The 19,649-nt window shown below is 43.0% G+C and overlaps 1 protein-coding gene across 2 annotated transcripts in view; it reads left to right on the plus strand.

Moving 5' to 3' along the window:
* JAZF1 (JAZF zinc finger 1) overlaps positions 1–19,649 on the plus strand; it is a 313,966-nt gene that overhangs the window by 167,649 nt on the left and 126,668 nt on the right. For both annotated transcript variants that reach the window (XM_073581355.1, XM_073581356.1), the window contains exon 2: positions 10,209–10,281. In XM_073581355.1, coding sequence (XP_073437456.1) covers positions 10,209–10,281 — 73 coding nt within the window. The remainder of the gene's footprint in view (positions 1–10,208; positions 10,282–19,649) is intronic.

Consider the following 19,649-nt stretch of genomic DNA (forward strand, 5'->3'; position numbering starts at 1 on the left):
GATTAACGTTCGTTCCTGACTGCTGATCACCTAGTGATCGAGAAGAGAATAAGAGAATATCCTATGTGGCTGATTTACCTAATTACCATAAAGGTGAAACTTTTAATTTCATGTTTTATGTTAGATTAATGGATAGATAGATATTAGGTAGGTAGATAGACAATAGATGGATAGATATTAGACAGATGGATAGATGATATAGATACTATACACTGCATTCCAAATTATAATGCAGATTGGATTTAAGTGTCATAAAGATGTAATTTTTTGTTTTTCAAATAAACTCATGGATGGTATTGTGTATCAGGGCTCTTTGGATCACTGAAATCAATCTCAAATGCCTATGGTAATTAGTTTACCAGGTGAGCCCAATTAAAGGAAAACTACTTAAGAAGGATGTTCCACATTATTAAGCAGGGCACAGGTTTCAAAGAATATTGGAAAGAAAAAGGATCTCTCTGCTGCTGAAAAGCATCAAATAGTGCAATGCCTTGGTCAAGGGATGAAAACATTAGATATTTCCCGAAAACTTAAGCATGATCATCGTACTGTTAAGAGATTTGTGGCTGATTCTAAGACCAGATGTGTTCGTGCTGATAAAGGCAGAATGAGGAAGGTTTCTGCCAGGCAAGTTCATCGGATTAAGAGAGCAGCTGCTAAAAACCTGGATGGTCCAGATGGATGGAGTAGTGTATGGTTGGTGGATGGCCTCCATGTCCCAACAAGGCTGCAACGTCAGCAAGGAGGTGGAGAAGTCCAGCTGGGGAAACAGCTGGTAGGGCCCTTTAAGGTCCCTGAAGGTGTGAAAATGACCTCTGCAAAGTATATAGAGTTTCTGACTGACAACTTTCTTCCATGGTATAAAAAGCAGAAACGTGCCTTCAGGAGCAAAATCATCTTCATGCATGACAATGCACCATCTCATGGTGCAAAGAATACCTCTGAGTCATTGGCTGCTATGGGCATAAAAGGAGATAAACTCATGGTGTGGCCACCATCTTCCCCTGACCTCAACCCTATAGAGAACCTTTTGAGTATCATCAAGCAAAAGATCTATGAGGGTGGGAGGCAGTTCACATCAAAACAGCGGCTCTGGGAGGCTATTCTGACTTCATGCAAAAACTCTCCAAAAACTCACAAGTTCAATGGATGCAAGAATTGTGAAGGTGATATCAAAGAAGGGTTCCTATGCTAACATGTAACTTGGCCTGTTAGGATGTTTTGGAGTTAAATAGCTTTTTTGTTCAGTGAATGTGACCTCCTAATGCTGCAAATTCCACAAATGATCATTTTCAGTTCTTTAAAACATCAAATGTTTAGAAATTCTACTGGGCCTAATAAATTGGAACAGTGCAATTTGAGTTTTTATGCATTTTGGAGATTATACTGTTATCATTGGGAGGTTTCTTCAATAAAATTCGATGTATACTCTAACAGGTGATGACTTTTATTAGACTGACTGTCATTTGCACCGACCACTTAGGAAAATCTGAGAAAAAATATCACTTGCATAAAAATTTGGAACAAAGTGTATAATGGCCCTGATTCATCAAGATTGTTGATTTTCTCATTGGCCTTGATGAGGGGCATGGTGGAGTAAGACGCTGCCGATTCATGCAGAGTGTACACTTCATGAATCAGGAGTGTCTGTCAGGTGGCGTCCGCCCATTTTGGCGGAGCTGGAAGAAACTGACGTGAATATTCTGAAAGTCGCAACGTTTTTGTGCTACACAGTTGCCCTAAAATATTACGACTTTTCAAGACAAATTACGCCGGAATTATGGTCCAATCATTAGGATGAATCGGGGTAGAAAAAGTGGCAATTTGTTCAAAATTCATCACTTGCTTCATTTTACATATTGATCTCAGAATTTTTTTTTTTGTTACATTGTGAATTTGGTAAAAATGCTTAAAAAATGGACTGGTGTTATTTCTGCCAAATTTATCATTATGATAAAACATTTGATACATATGGAGCGATGACGTTGAACTCGGTGCACTAAACTTTTGGCCCAAATGACGCCATCTTTGATGAATTTGGGCCAGAGAGTGTATAGTTTTGTAGAATTGTATAATATTTCATTGCACAAAGCTACATTTCTTTTTTTTTTTTATACTCATAAAAGTTTGGAACAGAATATATTTCTAGAAATGCTAAAAAAAAAATGTAGATGTTAGCACAAGTAGAAAAATCCTATCCCCTAATTTTCCGCCTGTACAGGCCGCAAGTCAGCTTGCTGCGTGACGTGACTGCTGGCTCTAGCTCTCTGTATCTTGGGCCAACACTTGGCTTTTGGACCGGCTGCTCACCCCATAAAAATAATGGAATTGCATGCAATCCAAAGTGAACAGTCGCTCGCAACTTTCATTATTTCATATGTAAATCCTTCAGGAAAGAAGACAAGGCTCATAACGCAGCGACAGTAAAACTGACATAAATATGTGTTATGTAGCCCTACAATATAAGAGGGAGATTTATCTGAAAAGCGAGTGGTTTCCTTATTTCCCATAGACTTCAGTGGAGTGTGATTGCATACATCTGCCTAGCTTGCTTCCACAAACAGGCTAGCCCTCTCTTTTGATCTGTGGGGGGCCCAGTGGATGGACCACCCTGAATCAGAAATATATAGTAAATATCAGTGTACTATGAATGACAAGCTAGAGAGGTCTATATTCTCTTTCTACAGTCCCTGGATCTTCTTCGCAGGTAGCAGTGGATGACAACCACTTAAAGGGTATGTGCACACGTTGCGGATTCGTGTGCGGCTTTTTCCGCGCGGAATCTGCAGAATACGCAGGTAAAGTGACCTGCGTTTTACCTGCAGATTCACTGCGGAATTCCTGCAGATTTTCTGCGTTTTTTGTGCGGATTTGGGCTGCGTTTTTACAACTGCGGATTCCTAGAATGGAATAGGTGTAAAAACACTCCAGAATCCGCACAAAGAATTGACATGCTGCAGAAAATAAACCGCTGCGTTTCCGCTCGGAATTTTCGGCAGCATGTGCACAGCGGTTTTCGTTTTCCATGGTACCGTACACCACATGGAAAACTGCTGCGGATCCGCAAGGCCAAATCCGCTATGGATCTGCAGACAAAATCCGCAAAGAGTGCACCTACCCAAAGAACGGATTTGAATTCCAAGGATTTGGTGCAGATTTTATGCTGTCGCCTCCAGCAAGGTTGGATGAGTTTTACCTTGATTTCATCTACATTGTGCATTGATTTTTTTGGTGTGGAATCCACACTGAAATTGACTTTCGTTGCATTTTTTTTAAATCCACAGAATTGCAATTTCTGTTGTGGAAACCCGCTATATTTTGTGGATTTTATCCATTTTTTTTCAAAAATCCGTAGCACAAGCCTAGCATTGTTTTAATGCAATTTTTGTTGCTTTTTCCCAAGAAAAACACACCTAAAATTACATTAAGAAATGACAGTTATGCGATGATTCTAGATGCAGAAATTTCAGTTTAGAAATCCGTACAGAAAATTCACGACATTATAGTAGGCTACAACGGTGTCACCTCGTCATGGGATTCTATCGCCCTCTTTCCTTCCCCATTTTCCCTTCTTGTTTTTCAGTGTTTTTAACCATTTTATAAATAAATTTTATTGTAAATTTTATTCTTAGAATTGCTGAATCGAAACCTTGCTGCCCTCACTAACTCTTCTAGTTTCTGTAGGCTGGGCTCACATGTTGTGTAATTTGGTCGGATTTTCATCACTGATTTTCTGCACGCAAAAGCTGCCGAATTTTACAGAGCCATCAAACTGGATGAGTTTTAGTTTGTTTTTAACTTTCTGTCTTTTTTTTCTGTTTTGTGGAATCCACGTGGAAATGATTTTTTTTATTAATTTCTTGTCCTGAATCAAACAGATTTTACCGTGCAGCCAAAATTCACATGTTGCATATTTGGGTTGGATTTTACATCTGGATTTCTAAACCGAAATCCACATTATTTCTGCATCTAAAATTCACATATAATTTCTGCACTTATTTATGTTTCTATGTGTGTTATTTTGTTGCAGAAATGCACCAAAAATGTATATCTAAGGCTAGTTTCACATTTGCGCTTTTGAGCGCAGCGACGGCCTGCGCACGGCCGCCGCTAAGCCCCGCCCCCTGCCGCGCCTCCGCCGGTAGCTCCGCCTACCGGCGCAAGACGCTGCATGCGTCCTGCGTCCCCTATCTTTATCACTGGGGCGCAGGCCGTGCGCAGTATGCGTTTGGCGGCGCATGCGTCCTTTTCACGGTGCGCCGACCAGCGCCAAACGCAACCTGCTGCAGTTTGGTTGCGCTCGGCGCACAGTGAAAAGGACGCATGCGCCGCCAAACGCATAATGCGCGCGGCCTGCGCCCCCAGTGATAAAGATAGGGGACGCAGGACGCATGCAGCGTCATGCGCCGGTAGGCGGAGCTACCGGCGGAGGCGGGGCTTAGCGGCGGATGTGCGCAGGCAGTCGCTGCGCTCATAAGCGCAAATGTGAAACTAGCCTAAAATCTGCTCCAAAAAGGTGACTTTCCATGACAGAAATTGACATTCTGCAGCTTTATAAAACCCAACAAAAGACCATTTTTATGCGGATTTGGCACAAAAAGAGAAGCATGTGGATGAGATTAAGTCAAAACATCGATGGTAAATTATCATTTAGGAGCTATGAAAATCAGGTTAACAACCCCAAGGGGCATTAGTACTGATAAACATTAATAATTCAGGTTAGACTTTATGTAAAAGCAAAACTATTTGTCTTATTTATGTAGGTGATTGTCATAGGGACTTACTGCTCTAAATCGGCAGTAGGACAAATGTGAGCAATTTCACAGCCGTTCAAGAGCGCTGCAATTATACTGTGATTTGCTGCAAGACGGTAGGATTTCTGTGCTGACATTCTTTTGAAAAAGTTGGTGAAAATATTGCAAAAAAAATTAAAAAATTGTCAGTCTATACACTGGTATTTCCTAAACGCGCTGATGCCCAGTGATGGTGTCACGGGTACTTCTCAGGCCCTGATTAATGTTCCTGGTGCTGCCACCCTCGTGCCGTTGTCTGTTTCTGTGTGTTATTAGAAGTAATGTGCATGAATCCTCGGCGTGCGCTTATTTTTCATTTTAATTGCATATTGGAGGCTGCCATGACAGCTGTAAAGGTTATGGTTAAGACCAATTGTTCATAGCCGTATAGCGGCTCGTCTCATTACTGTGCACTAATAATTGATATGGAGAAGAGGTGGGTAACAGCCCAGACGCACATAATTTCATATGATGAAGATATTTTTCTATCGTAAAAGTGGCAGAAGATGAAAAAATGCCGCGTGATATACAGAGCTGCCTTTTAATAATGGCCGGCGCTCGTACAGATTTAGAATAATTTATTGAAAACGTCTCAGGAATTTTGTGTTTTAACAGGCTGGAAAGTGCAAAGTCAGGCTGTTCTCATGTATGCCCGGTGTACGTCAGGAAATCATTAGAGATAACTACATTTATCATTATTAATTCTGCTCCGCTCCGGCATCTACAGGACTTTCACATTTTTCCTGATGTACTGATTCTGTGCACCTGTCTAATCAATGGAACTGTATGGGCTTCTGGGTAATCCTGGCCCGCTCGCCATTTTTTCTAATAAGTTTTGCCAAAATCGCTGGCTATCTAAATAGTCATTACCACATATAGCCTTAAATAAACTTTTGTCTGGTTGGCCATATTCTAGAGCCCACACAAGGCTGCAATGCTATATTTCAGTGAGCCTCTTACATCTGGATGGGTATTTTTTTTATAAAGTTCAATTCACAGTGTTCTTCTCACTGTCCAGCAGCAGAAATGATTTCATCCATTTGTTACAGTACTAGTGCTACTTTTATTGTTATATTTGTATCATTATTTCACCTGGTGCATACACAGATCAGTTGGTGGCTGCCTCTCTTCTGACTATTCAGATCAATTAGAACTCTCTTTAGCTGTATACCATTGTTGCCCCCTAGTGGTGGCAGTAAGCTGCTGAGAAACACTGAACTAAAAGTGAACCTGTCATCAGGATTTGGCTAAGTAAACTACAGGCATTGTCAGGTTGGCGCTGTGACACTGATTAAAATGATACCTGGGTTGAATAAATCAGTCTTGTGGTTCTTGTTTAATCTGTGTTTGCAGTTTTGAGTTAATGAGATGCTCGTGCTTCAGGGTGACCTCTGAGCTGGACTTTATGTGGTGTTCTGGCCTCATCATCATTATGGGCTTAAATGACAGGTCCCTGAACCTCCAGTGATTTGCCTCCTATTTTAAATACTTCGACTGCACATTTAATATTCTGGTGATGATGAGGCCAAAGCACCAAAAAAAGCCCTCCCCTCAGGCCCACCCCGGATCACGAGCATCTCATTAATTCAAAACTGCAAACACAGATTAAGCAAGAATCATAAAACAGATTTCTTCATTTTAATCAGTGTAACAGCATCAACCTGACAATGCCTGTAGTTTACTTAGCAAAATCCTGATGACAGGTTCGCTTTAATGTCTCTGTTAGTCCCATAGACTTTGAATGGAAAAGCAAAGAGATGTTAGAGCTCCACTGCATTCAAGATCACTGCAAAACCAAATAGTTGCATCTATTTTTCAATTTTAAAAACTCTTCTGAGGGTGGACATGTTTGATGCACACACTTCCTACATTCTGTAGAGTAAAGCAGGGTGTGTTTGCTTTGTGGCAGCTGCAATGCTTGAAGTCCATGAAAATGATCAGAGAAATGTCACTAGGAAGTATAGGGACTCTCCAAAATCCAGAGATTGACAGGAAATATGCATACTGAGTCCTAATTGTATCTTTATTATTTATATCTTGCTTTATCTAAATCTCAAATTATGCAACAGAAGTGTCATCTGTTCCTAAATCCCAAATCCTCAAATCCTCTGCAGGCTCTGACCCAGTCTACGCAGCAAAGTCAACAAATGAGCTGCAGAAAGCAGGAAATGACAGCCTATTGTTTGTGGCTTGTATGAAAGCTGGAATATCCTTTATATTGTTAGTCACATAAAGGTAAACCATCATGTATTTGAAATATGTTTACAATAGAAACCGGATTCAGATAATAAGGATATGTTAAGGACTTACAGATACTCTGCAGATTTTCATTATACTGTATATATTTTTAAGCCACCTTATTTCCCCAATTAAATGCATGTATAATGGCTTAAATAAGTAGTAAAAATACAGTACTCCTGAATTTATTTGGGATCCACTGTGACTCCCAAGCCAGTCTTGGCACATCCTTGCCTCCTCTGGAGAGTTCCATCCCATGTGACTCCTACAGTCAATCAGAGGTTGTAGTGGTCACGTGATGAGACATTATAACAGGTGGCTGGGATGCGCCAAGAACATGATGGAAGCCCAGCCTGAAAAGGATGAAACGACAACCGGCAAAGGTACCAGGAGAGGAGGAAACACCAACCGAAAAAGGTACCAGGAAAGGAGGAAACATCAACGGGCAGATGTGCCGGGAGAGGAGGAAACACCAACCGGCAAAGGTACCAGGAGAGGAGGAAACACCAACCGGCAAAAGTACCAGGAGAGGAGGAAACACCAACTGGCAGATGTGCTGGGAGAGGAGGAAACACCAACCGGCAAAGGTACCAGGAGAGGAGGAAACACCAACTGGCAAAGGTACCAGGAAAGGAGGAAACATCAACGGGCAGATGTGCCGGGAGAGGAGGAAACACCAACCGGCTTTTTTTTCTTTCTTCAACTCTCATCTTGACCATTCTCTGATTAATTCTGTCTATAAACCATTTTATCTATTTAAAATATTACATTTACATTTTTTTTAGATGGTATTGTTCTGTACTTTATGATTTCAGTTTTACATTTTATATGGTTTTAGAATAATTATCAGGACGAATGAAAGAAAAAAAAAAAACAGACTTGGAAAGTCCCCAGCATTTTAGTTTAGGTCAACTAATTCACATTAACAAACTTTTTAAGCAAAAATCAATTTTACTTTAAGAAGCTGGAGAAACTGCGCTTGTTCAATAGACATAAATATTTTATTGGTTCCCTGCCATAAACGTTACCATTAATTGCGGTGATGTAAGGCATTGCTGTAGTCTGCAATCAGGAACCTTGACCGGGGGTATTAAAAAAAAAAAAAAAAGGCTGAAGAGCCCAAAGGGTTAAATCTTTCCGAGCCTGTGGCAGGGAACAGATACACTTTGACAGTCAATTTCAGCTAGTAATATATATCTTATGGAGCATGGTTGGCAACATAATAAAATAGGCAGAACTTAGCAGGAATATGTATGATTCAGATGACATGTTTTTTCTAGGTAGCGGAATTTAGAGGCAGGAGGCTTTCAACACAGTGATGCAAGGTAGAGTTTGATAAAATGCTGAATGAACGTTATTTGCGACTGTCAGAAAGCACAAATCACAAAGTAACCGAATTTGTGAGTGCCGCAGTGCCTTCTGTACGCCAGCCTATTTCCTTGCCCTGATATATGTCTCCTTCCATTCCCTGAGCATAGACAAAGGGAAGATATACAGCGGAATGAACAGTCATATTTAATCAGAATCTTAATGGTGAATTAATAGCATATTTCTATAATATGTCACATGGAGTAATAATAAATTAAAATAAGGCGGAAACTTTGCTGGAGGGAAGGAAACAAAATGTAGGAAGGGTTTGGGGGTTTCGTCCTGTTCTATTGTTATATAGAATCATAGTTTGGTATAAAAAAGGAAGCAAATCCAGGAAAAGTAAAAAAAATGAGCATGTGAAAAATACTACTCTGTGGCATATATGAGTACTGTAATGCAGTAAAGTAGTTTTCAAAACATCCCATTAAAAAAAATAATTATCACACGATTTATAGCAGTATTTTTGTTTGAATTGTGTTAAGGTTACAACAAAACAAATTATCCAAGCTGTAATATTAAATGTTTTATTCAATTATTTGATTCTGCTAATAAGGGTTGCAGGTGGCAAACTGTGGATGAAATGAATCTCCTTCACCCTCTGGCAGCCAATATGATAGTCCCTTCTTTGTCTTCCTGCTGCTCGTTTCCTGAAAAGCAGGGCAGAAAGCTAACTAGTGGTTTGTAAAGTTTGTATTCTCTTAATATATTGCAATCATCATATTATATAGCAATGTGTACTTAAAATTGCTCATTTAACCTTTCTACCCATCTAATTCTTCTCTTTTCTCTGTTCTATGTAGAAACAGGAAGTCTCTTTTCCCTGCATGAATTATTCCCCCATTTACCTCCTGACCCAGCTGCTCCCTCCTCCTCTCTTCGGGACTTTTGCAGTGACTCATGACTCATACAGGGAAAGTTGACCCCCTGTTTCTACATAGCGCTTAGGAGGATTCAGCTAGTCAGTTTTTAATTACCCGATGTCACAGACAAAATAGAAAAGAGAAGAATTAGCTGAGTAGAAGGACAAAATGAGCAACAGTAGGTACACAGTGCTACATAATGTGATGGTTGCAATATATTAAGAGGATAAAAACTTTGATGAGAGGAGTACTTCTTTAGCTGCTAACAAGACTAAGGAGGAGACATTTCTACTCCCTTGTGCAGAGAAATGCCCTGAATGGGGCCCAATCATGTGCAGGACTTCGGACTTTTTGCACAGAAAGCTCCCTATTCCCTTCCCTCTACCCTAATTGACAGCTGCGGCTTCCAGCCAACCTGAACATCAAGTTTGACTTGTAATTCTCTAATGCAAAACCTACATAAGAAGACTATCTTTAGGGAGATAATAGTGAAAAAAACACTAGTCCACTAGTCCTAGCATTCTGCCTTTTATATTGCTGTTTTAAAGACATTCTCATATACTGTATACAATACATTTGTGCTGACAAAAAAGATGTGGTTAGGTCAAGAATCTTATAACTATATAAGAGTAGATTGCTAAATATTGTCTTACATTTAGTCAGGTTGTAACTGGAGTAGGCAGTAATTCTTCGGTATTCCTCCAGCATTATAGGTGCTGGGACCTCTTTTAGCTTTTGACCTTGTCCAATAGCTTGCCTGTCCCAAACTAAAATGTTGATAAGGCACAAAAGCTGATATTCCATATCCTGGTACTAGAAGTACAATGAGGTCATGTTCAGCAGATTCTGAATATAGCTGTTAAACACTATAGTACTTAGCATATTGTACAGTATATTATTTGCTTCATGTGGGGTCTAATAGAATTGCTCCCTGTTTGTCTTACAGACACAGATCCACGCGTCTTGGAGAAGCAGGAACTTCAGCAGCCAACATATGTTGCGTTGAGTTACGTCAATAGGTATGTCGGTCTGGATTGAAGCTGTTTATTTGATACACCGTATACTATACTGGTATAAATATACATTAGTGCTGCAACTAAAGGTGTGTGATGAAATCAGCACTGGCGGCAGTGATGTGTCCAGCTGAACCATTCTGGCACCAGCGTGCCTCCTCCAGCAAATAACTAACAAGGTGGTGACTGATTCTGGAGCTGTACCATGAAGCTGAGGAGGGCCGAGCCGTGCAGTAGAGCCGTGTAGCCAGATTTACGATCCCTACAAACAGATTTGCTGCTTTTCTACTAAATATATACACTTTTAGCAACATATAACCTAACGTTATTGTGCTTTATATCCGTCTTTGTCTGAGTAAGCAAGATAGCTTGTGTAAAAAGAAAAAACCCTTAATCTTCAGCTGAATTGACATTCGAAATATTATTAATAAAATGAGCAGACGAAGGACAACAAGGGTCCCAAATGCCAGAAAAGTATATGAGTCATTTGCTCCTTAAAGATTTTTTTCAAGCCAGAGCAAAATGTTGGCAAGCATCGTTGGATGCGGAGTCCTAATAGTGGCTAATTTTACTGTTAGTCTGGGGTCACACTTGTGAGAAACTCACACAAGTCTCGCGTCTCAATACCCAGCCCTGTACTGGGCATGTATTTCTATGCAGCTGAGCGCTCCGGTCCGAGTGCCGGCGGCAGTGCCGGGTATTGAGACGCGAGACTTGTGCGAGTTTCTCGCAAGTGTGACTCCAGGCGTAGGATTCAACTTTGCTTGCTGGCTCGAGCGGTCGTAACGTAACCATAAGTATGCAAAGCGCTAACCTTTGTTTCAGACTTGCTGGTTGTCACCGAAACATTAGACAGTCTTGTAGTCAGAAATATCCCCTATAGCTTAGCTGAGACCCTTTACTGTGGATTCTGTAAAGGTAAAGGGGTAGTCACAAGTTCAGAAGTTAACCCCATCCACGGTATAGGGGATTACTTCCAGATCGCTGGGAGTCCAACTGCTGGGTGACCCACAACCCAGCGTGAGATCCCTGTGTGATGGAGCGGTGGCCGATAATACTCACTGCTACTCCACTCATTCTTATGAAAGTGCCGAAAACCAGCCAATCGCAGTACTCAGGTATCTCCAGCGGTCCCATTATGAATGCTGCGGCAGTGCACATGATTGACCACTGCACCATACACATGTCAGAAGCCTAGTTCTTGGGATCACTATCCCAAACAATGACACCAAACATACAACCAATGTCATTAAGATCTACTGTATCTTCAGCTTAAAGAAGAACAAGTAGTCCTAAAAGTGATGATATCGCCTCTACACAAAGCCCTGATCTCAATATCGTCGAGTCTGTCTGGGATTACATGAAGATACTTGTGCAAGTCTACATCCACAGAAGATCTGTGGTTAATTCTCCAAGATGTTTGGATGATCCTTCCTGACGAGGTTGTTTCAACAATATCTATTCTTCTTTACATTCTCAAATCGAGATGTGGTAGGATCCATTAATAACTGCTTTACAAGCTGCAATCATGGCCTGTATATAATAGAGGAAAACTTAATATTCTAAGATCCAGACATGTTTAGAAGACCTCTTCCGGCACAGTTTAGCAGGTAGTACTCTGATATTTGAGAAGCCATTACAGAATCGCCTTCCCGCGTTCTGTTCTCTTGACCACAATGGTTTCTTTTGACATTTTATTTACTCTCGCTTTTTTCGTGTGATCCACCAAAATCATAAAAATGGAAATTTCAGCTCACAGTTTGTAGCACCATCGTGTGTTGCATGTTTTCATTAGTGTGACCAAGGAAACCATTTTTTGAGAAGAGATCAGTGAATCGGAGGAAGTTTTAGACTCTTAAGGAGCTGGTTCAGATTTCTCTGACATGAGGCAGAGACTGATGGATCAAAGCCACACATCTCTCATCAGATAATAATTTCTGCTCCCTCCCATTTCATTCTTGCGCTGTCTACAGCGATCATATGTTTCCATTCATGCACTAAGATCACTACATTGTGCTATGTGAGGAGCTTTCTCTGCAAAAAGCAAAAGATGAACTTCAGATGATAAATTTGAACAAGATGTGCACAAATCACCGCTAGGTCAGGTAAAAGGGAAATGTTTTCTGTGGCACAAAGATTTACGTCTTTGACTTATTTTCAATCCTTTTATCAGAGATTAGGTGCACCAAAATGTAACTTTTTTGAACTTGATAAAACACTTATTTTCTCTTTTACATCTGAGTAGTAAAGATCAAAAAGGGGGATAGTACGAACAAAGAGCAGAATGTTACAAAGTGCCGCAGCAGTCAGCAGTACAATGACCAGTATGTTCACCTCCAGAAGACCACACGGTAATGGAATCCCCTGTCATGTCGGGCACTTCATCTTCCATCATCACAGTCCTAAGGTGTATATGTGTGTATAGAAGGACGAAAAACAAAAAGGAAGACCTATATGAGCTAAGAAACGTCCACATGTTTTGCTGTGGCCAATCTGGAGTTTTTCCTTAACCTGGATGTATACACATTATGGCATAATTCTAAATGTAGCAGCCAAATAACCCAGTTTTTATGCATCCAATCAACCCTAATTACCATTTCTATCACAAAATTGAATGATTGTTTTTAACTTCACAGACCATGTGAATAAGTTGTGTTTTTGGTAGATTTTACGCAAGGATTTTCCTCAAGTAAAATCCGTAGCATATCTATAGTACTAGCGAAATGATCGCATTTTAACTGAATTTCACCCACACGCAATAAAATTGGCTTCTGTTGTGCAACATGTCAATTTCTATTGCAGAAACACAAATTTTTTAAAGGGAACCTGTCACCCCCCTCCCCAGGCGTTTTTAAGTAAAAGACCTTGTGCAGCCCTAGTGCTGCATTCTGTCATGGTGGCTCTGTTACTTAGCTTCCGTTCCACCGCAGAAATAATCGTTTATAAAATTGTTCAATTGTTCATGAGAGCCGCAGATAACTACTGCGCATGTCCGAGATTCCCAGCCCCGCAGTGTGAATAAATCATAAGCGACTGTGGGGCGGGATCTCTGGCCGCGCGATATGAAGGCCGGAATGTGATCTGAGAGCACGGGCACGTCGGGCAGCGCTAACTGCGCATGCCCACGAAACTATAGTACAGCGCAGGTGCCAGCATTTCAAAAGAAAACTGAGGAGGCGGCGCCAAATAAGAAATGACTGATGGATGCGAGGCGTCTGTCAGAGGGGGAAAGACCTGCCCCCCCCCCTGTCAAAATTCAGGTATTTTTGAACAATTTTATAAATGATTATTTCTGCGGTGGAACGGAAGTAACAGAACCACATTGATAGAATGCAGCATTAGTGCTGCACAAGGTGGCTCTTTTACTTAAAAACGCCTGGGGGGGTGACAGGTTCCCTTTAAGGGGTGTAAATTTTACCCCTCAAACCAGAAAACACAGCTCTTAGTGGAATATGAATCCACAATTTCTCACAACATAAGGTAGCAAAGCAGCAATAGAGAAATAATAAAACATAACTTTTAATAGTAAATATAAAAAAAACTACCAAAGATTAAGTGAAGTTAAAAAACACACTGAATCAATTGGCACAGACTATCACACAGAGTGTCTGCATATATTGCCACAGTAGATCACCCAGAGTATATACATATGAGTTATTCTATGTCCAAAAGTAGAAAAACCTGGACAGACAAAATTACTTAGTCAAGGACAATGTAAATGACAACCAGAGTCCAATCATGAATGGTTACCTTATCAAGGGCATACACAGCCTCTACCCTGTTTAGGTATAACAAGGAATATGCCCTTTCATATGCAGAGAAAAGACATCAAAAACTAATCCATAAACACTGAGTAAAGGAAAGGTCTCACCCATGCGTCTTGGAAGATGTCCAAAAATCCGATGTCCATCAGAGTCAAGTCAGGTCAGGAGACAAGGCATTGCCCTAATCAGACCCTGCAGGTGATTGCAACTCTAACACCCATGACTCCTGCCCTAACAAGGGCAGTCCACATCTGACCCTCACAAAATTAGCCCTACAATGTCCCTGTGCATCCCGACGCGTTTCATCATTTGCTGACACTTCAGGGGATCTAATTGCACATATTGGGTGCAAGAACCTAATAACTAGGCTGCCTCCTAGATGACAGTCAGTGAAAAACACCTGTGCAAAACATTACAGTGCAGATTTGGCGCAAAATTTCCATCGGGATTTGCAGCCAGTTTTAGTCTGCAGCAATCACGTGGGGCGAGATGTCATCATATGAGGTGGACTATACAGGATCTCAGGCTGACTCTGCTATCTTATTCCTCCATGGCCAGGGCTGGCCAATGTAAAGCCGCGTCACACACAGCGATGTCGCTAGCGAGATCGCTGATTTTGTGACGCCACAGCGATCTCGCCAGCAATATCGCTGTGTGTGACGGGGATCAGCGACCGGCCCCCCCGCCGGGTATCGCTGATCGTGCTCGATCGGCCTGGACCATTTTTTGATCGCTGGTCTCCCGCTGGCCAGCATGCATCGCTGCGTGTGGCAGCGGGATCCAACGATCAGCGAGGCTCCCAGCGCTCTAAACAGGCGCTGAGAGCTGGTCTCTAAGGTAAAGATCGGGTTACTAAGCGGTGCGCGTCTCTTAGTTACCCGATGTGTACCTTAAAAACCTGCGTGCTGGCAGCTCCCGGCGCGAGCAGGCAGGTTTCTAAGGTACACATCGGGTAACTAAGAGACGCGCGCCGCTTAGTAACCCGATATTTACCTTAGAGACCAGCGTCCTCACTGGTGCTGATCGCTGGTGAAGCTGCCTGTTTGGCAGCTCACCAACGATCATGTAGCGATACACCAGCGATCCTGACAAGGTCGTATCGTTGTCGGGATCGCTGGTGCATCTTTATGTGTGACGGGGTCTTAAGGTATAGACATGTCTCTTCCATCTTTATTGTATTATAGAAATCATTTATATTACCGCACATGCTCAGAAAATGATGCTGCAAAAACTATCCCCAGCTGCAAAAACTATCCCCAGCTACAAAGCCGTGTGGTAAGTGGTCAGGATAGGTACACAGGTACTGGTAGTGTGGCTAGTAAACTTAATGCTTTCTGCTCAGCTCAGTTTATTTTGGGGGAAGCCCAGCCTGAAAGTTTAATTAGTTAATACCCGAGCGTTACGGCAGAAATCTGGTTCAGCTCAAGTAGTGTCTTATACGACGGTGACTGTTAAATAATGTATTTCCATTTTAATGCATGATATTTTAAGCCGACACAATAGCTGGACTTTTATTAAAAGAAAACAAAGTTCGAGCCCTAGATAAATATCCAAGCACTTGTCTGTCCCGAAGAAAATGACAAAGGAATGTGTGCTAATGAGCGCGCTGTATGTAACGGCGCCTGCATACTGAAATTTGGTTTATGCAAATCTCGCAATAAAGTTGATGGAAAACATTTCTTCCATCTGTATTTTAGCACTGGACATGGTAACACAGAACCCATAAGTCAATAAAGACTCCGACACCTAAGTTGCAAATCAGTGGCCGTGGTGTTTATTCAGGGTTACATGAATAAATTAAATATGAATAAACCAACTTCATAAACCTTAACCGAACCAATCGACCCATATGCTGGGCGATTATACCCACAAATAAACAACCACGACAGGGAAAGGATACAAAAAAATAGGGAGGGAGGGAGGGAACTTCTTTCTTCACAAAAACTGTACTGAGGAAAACTAAGGAAAACTGGTATATTTATACAAAACTTCTTCCCGCTCTTTACACAAACTGACCAATCAGTTTAAACAAAAAGAGCGCCAAGGAAACTAGGAAAAAACTGAAATAACCAGTTCTTGACACACAGATAACAGTTGACTTTTGACCCAGCATAACGTGCAATTTGAGGGATGTTACACAGGACACCTGTATATGAATTTAATCAAAATTAAATATGTGTGATAAAACACTCCGGGATCGCCTTTGCTGGGGTCAAAGGTCACGTGCATTCAGCATGAAACTCAGGCGCAGAGCTGGGATTCGGGTGTAACTGACCCTGGGTCAGGTTTATTAACGGTGAAAGTAATGCAAAAGGAAATAAAACATAAAACAAATCCTTGCCTGTCCGGCACTAACTAAACAATGGACAACCTAACTACCAACTGGCGGGCTTCTCCCGTCCAGCCAAACCACAGTTGCAGTGGGCACTGCTTCCACTCACGTGTGTCTCTCACACAGACAGGCTCTCTGTGTTCCCAGGCTGAGACACTCACACAACCACCTGGCATCCTTTTATATCCACCTCCCATTATTCATTAGCAAGTAGGTGCGATACTGAGCAGACTAGGCCACATAGGAAAGGAATCTGGGCGAGATATACCTGCCCTCATCCACCTATTCCCACATGATTCTCACATATCCCCCCCCTCTGCTCAGACCACTCCGGTCGAGCAATGACACCCGCCAAACAGTGCACTCGGGACAGGGCATCTGCATTTCCCATCTGTACCCCTGGGCGGTGCTCCACCGTAAAAGTGTAGGCCTGCATGGTAAGGAACCACCGGGTCACCCAGCTATTCCGTTCCTTGTTCAAGTGCATCCACTTGAGAGGGGCATGGTCAGTGATCAGCCTGAACTTTCGGCCCACCAGGTAATATTTGAGGGCCTCTAGAGCCCACTTAATGGCGAGGCACTCTTTTTCTATGACTGCATACCTTTGCTCGTGTTTATTCAGCTTCCTGCTGAGATAGAGGACTGGGTGTTCCACTCCGTCCCTCACTTGTGAGAGTACGGCCCCGATACTGGTATCGGAGGCATCCGTTTGTACCACAAACTCACTGCGGAAGTCCGGAGTCACCAGTACGGGCTGAGAGCAAAGTGCCCGTTTTAGGCTATGGAAGGCTTCTTCAGCCGCTAAACTCCATTTAATCATGACGGAGTCTTTCCCTTTTGTAAGATCCGTCAGGGGGGTAGCGATGGCTGCAAAATTGGATATGAACCGGCGATAATAACCGGCGATCCCCAGGAAGGCTTGCACCTGCTTCTTGTTGACAGGTTGTGGCCAGTCCTGAACCGTCTGAATCTTATCAACCTGGGGTTTAACAACACCCCTCCCAATTACATACCCCAAATACCAGGCTTCTTCTAGCCCGATGTGACATTTCTTGGGGTTCGCGGTTAGACCTGCCTCCCACAGGTCGTCAATCACAGCTTGTACTTTCTGAAGATGAGTCTCCCAGTCCAAGCTGTAAATGACAATGTCGTCCAAATAGGCCGAAGCGTACTGCCTATGTGGCCTCAGGACTCGATCCATCAGTCTCTGGAAGGTCGCCGGTGCTCCGTGCAGACCAAACGGCATATACACATACTGAAATAGACCTTCTGGGGTAGCAAATGCTGTCTTTTCTCTGGCAGCCTCCACCAGAGGGATTTGCCAATACCCCTTTGTTAGGTCTAGGGTCGTAATATACCGGGCTTTTCCTAACCGATCTATCAACTCGTCGACCCGGGGCATGGGGTAGGCATCAAATTTTGAGACCACATTCAGTTTCCTGAAGTCATTGCAGAACCGGATGGTGCCGTCCGGTTTAGGAATTAGCACAATCGGGCTGGACCAAGCACTGTGCGATTCCTCAATGACACCTAACTCTAACATTGCCTTCACTTCTCGGGAAACTGCTTCACGGCGCGCTTCCGGGATTCGGTAGGGCTTTACGTGAACTGTGACACCAGGTTCCGTTACGATATCATGTTTTATTAGCGTAGTCTTCCCGGGTTTTTCTGAGAAACTTTTGGTTGTGAAGTAGAAACTGCCTGACCTCAGTCTTTTGCCGCTCCGAGAGAGTCTCTGCAACCCGTACCTCCGGTACGGTATGCGAGCAGACAGGACGGGCCAGCTCCGCTGACAAGGCAGACCGATCCTTCCAGGGCTTTATCAGATTTACATGATAAATCTGTTCAGGTTTCCGTTTACCTGCCTGGTATACTTTGTAGTTTACTTCACCAACTCTTTCCTTGATCTCAAAGGGGCCCTGCCACTTTGCCAGGAACTTACTGTCCACCGTGGGGACCAGGATCAACACCCTATCTCCGGGTGCAAACGTACGGATCTTGGCGCCCCTATCATAGATTCTTTTTTGGGCTCCTTGAGCCTGTATCATGTGTTCTTTGACGATAGGCATAACAGCCGCAATACGGTCCTGCATTTGTGTGACATGATCTATCACTGTTTTAAACGGTGTGACCTGACCCTCCCAGGTTTCTTTTGCAACGTCTAACAGTCCGCGAGGACGTCGGGCGTACAATAACTCGAAAGGCGAGAATCCCGTGGAAGACTGGGGTACTTCCCTGATGGCAAAAAGCAAATACGGAAGTAAATAGTCCCAGTTCTTCCCATCCTTGTCTATCACCTTTCTCAGCATCTGCTTCAGAGTTTTATTGAACCGTTCGACCAACCCGTCTGTTTGAGGGTGATACACGGATGTGCGTAACGGTTCGATTTGTAACAATCGGCAGAGCTCCTTCATTACCCTGGACATAAAGGGGGTCCCCTGGTCGGTGAGTATCTGTTTTGGTATACCGACCCGACTAAACACATGCACCAGTTCCTTGGCAATCGTCTTGGTGGCCGTGTTACGCAAAGGGATGACCTCCGGGTAACGAGTGGCATAGTCCAAGATGACCAGGATATGTTGGTGTCCACGTGCAGACCGTGGAAGGGGCCCAACTAAATCCATCCCAATCCTCTCAAACGGGACTTCAATAATAGGTAGGGGTACCAAAGGGCTACAGAACCGGGGCTTAGGTGCAGAGGCTTGGCAGTCAGGACAAGACTCACAATATACACGGATATCGTGATGCATGCCTGGCCAAACAAAACAGTGTAATATCCTTTCGGTGGTTTTCTGGACTCCCAGGTGACCTCCCATCACATGTCCGTGGGCCAGGTCCAGCACCTGCCGCCGGTAGGGTTTTGGCACGACTAATAGTTGCACCGTATCTCCCCCCTTTTTCTCTATCTGATAGAGTAAATCATTCTCCAGAACCATGTAAGGATATGCCAGCCTAGAGCCAGGTTCTACGGGTACCCCATTTATCACTTTTACATTTGTCCTAGCCTGAGAAAGGGTAGGATCCTTTATTTGCTCGCTTTGGAAGTCATCTTTCTGAACTTCTAAATCCGGCAAATGGGGAGGTGGACGGCTGTCAGCGTCCTCCTCTTCCCCGGTCTCCTCTGTATCACCCGCCATGACTGAAAACGGGAACTGCAGGTCATTTCCCGCAGGCTCTTCCCCCGAGTCTTCCGGGGAGACATCTTCCAGGGGTTCGAGACCCCCACGCGCCCTGGGAGAAGAATCATGTACACAATTACCCGAGGGCATCAACTGATT

Source organism: Dendrobates tinctorius, unplaced genomic scaffold (assembly GCF_039654945.1).
Source record: "Dendrobates tinctorius isolate UK_male_01 unplaced genomic scaffold, ASM3965494v1 ptg000070l, whole genome shotgun sequence".
Taxonomy (NCBI): Eukaryota; Metazoa; Chordata; class Amphibia; order Anura; family Dendrobatidae; genus Dendrobates; species Dendrobates tinctorius.